Raw genomic sequence first — 8,415 nt, 5'->3', positions numbered from 1 at the left:
GGTGTAATGGGGTAGTCTGCGAGATTAAGCATTATATCTGGAATTTTCTGTCTTGAGGCCTTAGGGCCATTAGAAGTTGTCGCTACATTGATTTGTAGTGAATATTTCAAATCACTTGGTTTTTACCTCATGTTTAATTATCTGTCCAGTGCAGTGGACACCGTGCATGAAAGTTGAGTTGTGAGGGCCTCAGGTGTGAACGATTCAGAAAGAGGACATTGCATCATACACTATAAATAGGCTGTACATATTTATTGTAGCATTTCAATTGCATACATTAAGGCCTGAAAAATTTAACTCAAAGCAGAGTAATGCACAAGCTTTCCTTAAGAAAAGAATGTACATAACAGAAGGTAAGTGGTAAATTTGTAAAACACACACACACACACACACACACACACACACATGTGCATGCGCACACACACACATACATATACATATACATATATATGCCACAAGAACAAACCAGTAACTAAAATACTATCATCCCTCGTTCCTTTAAGCAAATATGTGTGCAATAAAACATGCACATTATATTATATTAATTAAGCAAGTCTTCAAACATTGGAGAAGTAGTAAAGTAAATAAAACAAATATTTCATGTATATGCAAATATATATAAACAAATCTGTTTCAAACCACAGAGTCTCTGTATTTTTTTAACTGATATCAAATTTAGGCTCCAAAGATGTCTTCATGGTACCGCTTCTCTGACTGTAGAAAAGAAAAACATTTTTTTAAGCACATTACCTTTTTTCCAGTTAACTGAAACATAAAATTAGGTTTTATCAAAATGTGGTTTGCCATATGATAATGAGTGGTCACCTTCAGATTTTTCAGATACTCCTCAGCCTCTGTGAAGGTTATCCCCATTTGACCAACCAGAATCTCCTGTATGGTGTGAGCAACATCCCGGGCCATATTCATTCCCCCGCACACATACAGGTGTCCACGGCTCTGATGGAGCACCTGCCAAACCTCTTCGCTAAGCTGTTTCTTCAGAACATCTTGAACGTAGACCTGCCCCAAAAGAGCAGAGGTTAAGGCTAATTCTTCTTCAACATGTGGAAAATGCATAGCAGAAAACAGCTCTATATTCTATAAAAAAAATAAATCTTTACACACCCTCTTTAAAAGGGCTGACCCACAAAGATTAGCCAAACGGTTTCATATTTGTCTTCAATGGCCTCAATGTGAAGTAAGATGGGAGCTGTACCTTAGGTTGACCAGGCTGGCGAGAGTATGCTGTCGTGATGCTCTGCAGGGTGCCGTTTCTTCTCATGTCAGAAGTTTCTTCTTTGTACAGGTGATCTGTGTCTGGATCACGGCAGCCAAACACCAGCATCATTGGGCTCCATTTCTGACCTGCAGTGAAAACACCTGGTTTTAGGCACTGCAAATAACACCTAAAATAATTTTCCAAAAATACTTTCGTAAAAGACACTTATTGCACCAAGGTTCAGATCACAGACTGCCTGTGTAGGCGGGCAGGTGAGTACCTGTCTTGTTCATGTCGTGGAAGCGCTGTTGCCAGAAGCTCCTGAAGGGGGCGATGCCACTTCCTGTTCCAATTAGGATGGTGGGTGTGGTGGGGTCTGCTGGGAGGTGGAACCCACTGGATCTGAAAACACAACCAGCAGCCACGCATAAGATGTTGTGCGAACACAAGGAAAAATACGCTTGTGTGATTGATGCCAAAGCAAGAATTTTTGAAGCATTTGGGAAGGTACCCATGAATGAAGCAGGGAACTGCTTCTCCTTCTTTAAGGGTGTTGAGCCAGGTGCTGCAGACACCATGGTGTAGAGGACCCTCTCCGTCTGTCAAGAGGACAAAACCATATAAGGGCACTACAAAGCAACAGGGTTTTTCAGAGTGGATAATGTTAGGATGATGTTCCCATAGCGATGTTGTACTTATGCTTTGTATAAGCATTTTACCCTGCGTTCGGTAGCTGACCACGGACACGGTGAGGTGGAGCTCGTGAGGGTGGAGGTCTGGGGAGGAGCTGATGGAGTAGAGGCGGGGCTTCAGCAGCGGAAGCTGACTGAGCAGGAAAGCTGCAGAGAGCTCCACGGAAGGGAATTCATCCAGGACCTCCAGGAAGTTGGGCCTACGGAACGCCTTCCAGTCTGAATAAGCCTTCAGGTCCTGCAGACAGACGCCATCACATGAACGTCTATAAATGCTGGTATTAGCGGTAAAGCAGAAAATCTTAGTCTTAGCTCAATTACAGTCACCATATACGGACCAGCCTACCGTTGCGAGTGCTAGCAGTCCTTGTTGGTCATTTTGCTGCTTGGTCATTTGCGAGAGCTTGCGCAGAAAGCCTTGGGAAGGTGGGGTGGTGATATCCAAGAGGTACGTAAGAGCCTGTATCAGACTGCATGCTGGGATACGTTCATCTGTCTGCCACACTGCGCCCCCTGCAGGATACCCAACAGATTCCTCATTGTATAATCGGATTTCATTAACTCATAACAATATTAAATTGAGGTTGACCATTTACCAAAGCTGGAATCAGGGAGATTCTCTAGACGAAGACGTTGATTGGTGGGAGGAGCATTGGGGAGGTGCTTCAGAATGCCAGTCACCAGCTCAGGTGAGTTCTCTGGGAAAACGCCCACATGATCCCCTGGAGCGTAATTCAGAACCTCTTTCCCTTCACCTGTCTCTAGCTCTACCAGTATAGTAGAGCGTCTGCAAACAAGGATGGGGGGACAGGGTTAAGAAATGCCTAGAGATGTCAGAATGGTGTGACATTTTCCAAAAGTAAAGTGTCTGTGGCAGTAGAGAAGGTACTGAGAGCAGACCTCGACTGAGAGCTGTGTAGGTTCTTCCTCCACTTCAGTTTCATGGGAAATACAGTCTTAGAGTGCACTGCAGAGAGAGCTGTGAAGATACACAAGATGTCTTCACCACCACAATATTTTCCACTGATTGTTTTCCATTAATATTAAATATCACTGCGAAGATATATTATATTTTTCATGGGGTACCTGGGATGCGTTCAAAGACACTGTTGTCAGGCTGCACTCTGTATTTCAGAGGGTCCCAGGTCTCAGTTAGACTCGGATGTCCTGAGAGTTGGACTTCAATGCCAAACTCCATACACACAGCCTACAAGAGCAGACCGAGAGCATTTTCAGACCCAAACAAAATTTGAGTGTTTCTTTTCAATAAAAGGTGACGAGAGCCTCACCAACCTGGAATGCTGTGCAGGCCCATGCGGAGAACGCCTCATCCTGACCATTGAGCTCATCTCCCTCCCCTGTGGAAGTCACACGCTTGGCTCCCAACTCGGACAACCTGGCATCCACAGCATGGGCGAAGGCACAGAAATGGGGGTACATGCGAGAGCCCAGACCAAAGACGCAGTACCTGTGTGGAGGAACGTGATCACATCCTGTGATTAATCACACATCCTGATCTAAAAATAGATTTCATTCACATGGTATCTTATTCACTTGGACCAACCTGATGTTGTTTCTGAGACTTTTCATATTCATCAGCTCCTTCATGAAACTCTGATAAAGAAAACAAAAATAATTACTTATGACTACAAAGTGTCCACGTGTCCAATTTACTTAACCCATAATTAAATACCAGCCCTGTAAGAGCAAGTTGCTAGTGCTGAGCACATTGGTGCATACCTCTCCATTTCCTGGACTGTCTCCATTACCAAAAGTGCTTGTTACCACCAGCAACAGTCGCTCTTTCTCAAGCTCAGAAACATTGTAGTCCTCCATGCAGAGTAACTGTATGGGGAAACATAAATGGTTTGTATCTGTTTCCTTTCAAAATGCTTGTATCAGAACATTTGCTACCGTTTCTTTACCCTGGGGTTGAAGGCACAGCTGAGTATGGCCTGCAGCTTCTTGGCAAAGGACTGTGATTTCCCTGTTTCAGTAGCATAGAGGATGGTGCAAGGCACTCTGTTCTTCAAGGCTCTTTGCATGAGCATTTGGGAGAAAACAACAGCCCTGGAGAAGCAGGATTCCAATTGGTCAGCGTTGGCCATGAATAGTCATGAAGTAATATGCATAAAGGGAATTTAGCATTATGGTAAACTTTAGAACCATGTGATGCTGGCTTACTTGGTCAAGGCTTTGAAGCTGATTATTTTTCGCTTCTTCAGTGCTTTTGTCTCATCTTTCCACACATGTGTTACCCAAGGATCAGTCTGAAAACAACAGCAACAACACACTAAGACGAGGAGAAAACACTGACAAGTAGAAAAATTGACATTTTGACCCACGTGTTCCTATTACCGAGCAAAAATTACTTTTTTCTTTTACTCTTTATAAGCAATGCTTCAGTGCTATGTTTAGCACTATGTTCTTAGCAAATTTTTTTTATACCCATCGTTCTCTACCGGATAAATCTTTCATTGATACCTGGTAGTAGAAGAAAGGGGAGAGGATGTAATTGATCATCTCCTGGTGGAACACGGGGGTAAGAGAACCAGACATAGGGGGCACCAGCCAGACCCAGTCAGCGGGGCAGCCCCCACGCAGACGCACTTCATTCTCCATGTGCTGCATGAAGGACTCAGAAATGGAGTGGTGGTCGCTGATGGTCACCTTGTTTTTCTGCATCATAAGACAAAGTGGCATTCCAGCACTGTGAATTAGTCCACTATGAATTACAGCAAACTGGACAAATTCAGAAGCGATTGTGATTTTGTATCTGTTTTGTAAATCTATGGAGGTCGTACCTGGAAGCTATGAATTACTGCAATGTTGACGGCAACTAGAGCCTCGTCCATCCACAGTGAGGACATCTTGTGGGTCTCCAAGCCCATACGACGACCAACTCGCTACAGAAGAGAAGACATAAAAAGCAGAAATTGGTCTCAAAGTTCTATTGTAACCCAATTCCCTGTACCAAATGACACTTGGTGGTATAATACTGACCAGTATCATATGATTCAATGGGCTATAACAACATGCACCATACTGATTAAAATGTAAGATGGTCACCTCTAGAATGTTGTAGCGATGGCGATCACAGTAGTTCCTCGTGCCGATCTCAGCACCCGTGTACCAGCCGTTGAAAGGGCATGCTGGGAACTCCAGACCTCCGATCTCCAATAGCATGCCGGTCACCGCAGGCAGGGCATACCATTTGAGGTTCAGCTCTTTGAACCAATCATAACTGGACAAAAACATACACCACCATCATGTGAGAATGGAAGTTTGTGATAAGAAGTCATACGCAAAACATAATGAGGATTATTCTCACAATCCAGTATATTTCACGGATAGCTCTCATGCTAACGTGTAGCATAACAACAATAATTCGTTTGAATAGGAGTTCAAGTCTTAAACAAAAGCAGCATGCATGTCACATACTGAGGATGCTCCATTTGAACCTCCAGCACCAGCTCAGGGGGGATTTCAAACAATTCAGGATCTTCCCCGTTGGCTTGCAAAACCAGTGGCACCACATCAAACTGGCCAAACTTTGGTGTCCATCCAAGCTGGATACAAATCTGTGAGATTACAGAAATATGATAGTCCAGCAGTGAAAACCAGTTCGTGGTACAAATTAAGTGGTAAAAATGCGCAAAAACATATGACCTTCTGTTACAAAATACATCAACAAAGCAGTGATTAGCAGAGTGCTGACTTGTGGATACCTCTGTGAATTCCACATTAGCAGGGTCTCCTACTACACTGCCATCCTCCATCTGATATCCAGCATATCTTACGAGCTGACTGTTCCAGACACGGAAATCATGTTGGCCATCAGTTCTTTGTGGGAAAACAGTGATGGCTGATCTGTAAATATGTAAATAAACACATCACCAATAGTCATTGCATGTGGACACTAGAAATACAATTTTAGCCAAACATCACATTTCATGCATACTTAACAACTGGTAATTAATTTTAGAAGCCAAATATTTAACACACCTTATATTTCCTTCATTTGTGGCAAATTTGATATGAGCACACAAGCGCTCAAACATTTCCTTTGCGGTTTGGCATTTGCGAGCATCAAACAGCTGTGGAGGAGAACATCTCACGTTAATGTTCATGAGTAATTACAGACAGTTTGGTAGTTGGAAGTATCAGAATGAGCTAAACGTTTGTACCTGCAAGTTAGACCACTGAATCCGCCCAATGCACCTTGGTGCGTTCCTCCATGCCTGTTTGGCTCCAAACGCGAGTTCTTCTGTGGTGAGCTGATAAGATCCTGTAGCATCTATTTCCCGAGCAACTTCATTAACACGAGCCAAATGCTCTTCTGTTTTGGAGCTGCGTTCAAATATCCCATATTAATAACAAAAATATAGCTCAGCCTACTAATTTGGTCTAAAACATATTAGTAAACAAATGTACGATTCTGCTTACACTTTGAAAGACTTGTAGTACTGGTTGATGAAGTCGATGGCCTGGATGAGGAGCTCATTTGTAGAAGGTGGGGCCACGTTGGGAGAGCGTGTGAGAGTCTTCGGGGTCATTATTGAACCCTCACAAACTTTGGGTTTGCAGAGATGACTCTGGAAGAGCAGATGTGAACTTTAGTGTCACTACGTCCCTCCTCCATTCTACAGATGTTTCTTTTGAGACCCATCAGAAGATCTTTTTAATGCTTCTCATTCAGCCTCATAAAAGTGGCTGTCACATAAAAGTGCAGTCAGGGTGCTCTGTAGCTCTTCATTGCTACAGGTTAGATGCTGTATAGTTTATAACAACTTTTTTCAACTGCATTCTAAAACCTTTCTTTCTCAGAATGAATGACATTCATCTCCAGTACCACACTATACATCAGGATTGAGAGGATGTACCTTGATAGCCTTGTGATACAGAGTATCTTGATGGCTGAATCCATTCTGAAAGTTCTTAACACGCATTGACATAGGGCACCGATTCTTCCAGTCGCCTTTAACCTGCTCCAGAAACACCAGAAATGGACATCAAAATGTTTTACACATTTCTATTTCAGATATGGCTTCACATTTTTCTTACCCTCTGTGGATTGCTTTTGAAACCATCAGTTTACTCATTTTATCTTTTTGTTATATTCATCTATTTTGTTTTATTTATGCTTCTATAATCATCTTTTTTTTGTGCATGCTCCCACATAAACCTGCCTTCCCAGCGCCCCTTACTGAAGCACGTTTAACAGACAGTGGTCAACCTTCAAGGACGCTGGACTCACCTGGTTTGTCTGATGCTGGGGCAGCTCTTTAGTCGTCTCTTCAATGATCTTCTTCCCCATGCTTAAGTAATCACAAGATAATTATGTTATGCTTTTAATAACATTTCCCTTAAAATAATTTATTAAGTATATTCTGTAATATGAAGCCTCTTAACAGGCTAAAATGTAAAATTTTTTACATTTTCAACTCTTACCCTTCTACTTGTCAGTGAGACGGTTCCCTTCAGTGTCTTGTAGTAGTAGTGGTCTTTTGCAAGTCTATTGTATATTCAGCTGTGAAGTACAGCAGGCTAACCTGGTACCTTATATAGCACTCGCCTCCTTTAGATTTCGGATGTTTCCAGTAATTACTCACAATTGGGCGTCACCTCTTTGTTCATATTGTCAAATGTTGGAACCTCTCCAACATGCTGTTTGGTAGGTTTTTGATCCATTTCAACATAGCTGTGAAGGTGTCACATGTCAGGAGTAAATATAAATGTATTTAGAGCACAATTCTTTTCATTATCTCATTGTGCAATTTTTCACGAAAAAAAGGAAAATTTGGTTAATCGTTAGTTCAAAACCTTTTAAACCTTTAAAAAAAATATTTTAAAAAACTTATCAGTCAAAATATGTAGCCAGGTTCTGAGATAAAAACCTTTGTGGTGCAGTATTCAGTATATTCTACACTGCTGCACTACTGAAACAGTAAACTGCTTAAAAACTAATAGAAAACCTGTAGTGGTCTGGGTTACTTCAGGATAAAAATATAGTTTTACAACTCTGGAAAATGTTTAAATAGTTATATTTGTAGTTATATATAATACAAAGAAGGATGGTGTGTCACATTTCATGAAATGGTGCAAAGGCAATTATATTAATAAAGATATTTTTAAATGTGGTATGTTGGGCATATTTCTAGTATAAAATTAGTAGTAACATTGTTGTGGTTTTACCAGAACCAACACACTCCACCCCGCATAAAAATAAGCATCCTTTGTGATTATCCTTTGTCTTTGCACCATTCACAAGGCACTCCTCTCAAACAGTAAGAAAGCGGAAACCGATGCTATTAACAGCTTCTGTGTCCGTTTTCTCGTAAAGAAGAGATATTGAATGTATAGCATTAACATGTGACAAGCAGACATCACTTCCTCATGTACAGGTGATACACACTGTTTTCAGAAACACGAGTAAAATAGAATAGTTTTTTTCTGACAAAATTGTGGTAAAAGGTTTTTGCTGATATTCACTATACTAATATA

General features: G+C 41.6%; 1 protein-coding gene across 2 annotated transcripts; it reads right to left on the bottom strand.

Annotated features, from left to right (window-relative positions):
- Window positions 1–237: 237 nt before the first annotated feature.
- On the bottom strand, window positions 238–7,502 carry LOC143501237 (nitric oxide synthase, inducible-like). 2 transcript variants are annotated; one of them, XM_076994826.1, is made up of 26 exons: window positions 7,363–7,502; window positions 7,169–7,229; window positions 6,795–6,899; window positions 6,358–6,506; window positions 6,099–6,261; window positions 5,917–6,008; window positions 5,640–5,781; window positions 5,353–5,492; window positions 4,981–5,155; window positions 4,716–4,817; window positions 4,396–4,590; window positions 4,096–4,181; window positions 3,837–3,981; window positions 3,652–3,756; window positions 3,476–3,525; window positions 3,205–3,379; window positions 2,998–3,118; window positions 2,812–2,890; window positions 2,508–2,698; window positions 2,258–2,424; window positions 1,939–2,149; window positions 1,731–1,818; window positions 1,500–1,621; window positions 1,217–1,365; window positions 826–1,020; window positions 238–714 (listed from the first exon to the last, which is right to left on the bottom strand). In XM_076994826.1, exons 2-26 carry the CDS (start codon window positions 7,226–7,228, stop codon window positions 676–678), a joined length of 3,246 nt encoding a protein of 1,081 aa, XP_076850941.1. In that variant the 5' UTR covers window position 7,229; window positions 7,363–7,502; the 3' UTR covers window positions 238–675. The 2 variants fall into 2 exon arrangements, with proteins under 2 accessions (XP_076850941.1, XP_076850942.1); XM_076994827.1 differs by having other exon boundaries at window positions 6,795–6,896.
- Window positions 7,503–8,415: the final 913 nt, after the last annotated feature.

This window comes from Brachyhypopomus gauderio, unplaced genomic scaffold, assembly GCF_052324685.1.
Source record: "Brachyhypopomus gauderio isolate BG-103 unplaced genomic scaffold, BGAUD_0.2 sc164, whole genome shotgun sequence".
Taxonomy (NCBI): domain Eukaryota; kingdom Metazoa; phylum Chordata; class Actinopteri; order Gymnotiformes; family Hypopomidae; genus Brachyhypopomus; species Brachyhypopomus gauderio.
The sequence above is the reverse complement of the archived record's forward strand: the minus strand, read 5'-3'. Positions and strand labels throughout refer to the sequence as shown.

What these genes read in the sequence shown, in the direction of transcription:
- LOC143501237 (XM_076994826.1), bottom strand. Translation starts at nt 7,228, where the DNA reads ATGGGGAAGAAGATCATTGAAGAGACGACTAAAGAGCTGCCCCAGCAT. An exon ending in AGCTTCAAAGCCTTGACCAA is followed by an intron (nt 3,982 to 4,095) that starts GTAAGCCAGCAT and finishes CTGCTTCTCCAG; the next exon opens with GGCTGTTGTTTTCTCCCAAA. An exon ending in GCCAGCCTGGTCAACCTAAG is followed by an intron (nt 1,021 to 1,216) that starts GTACAGCTCCCA and finishes CTTTTGGGGCAG; the next exon opens with GTCTACGTTCAAGATGTTCT.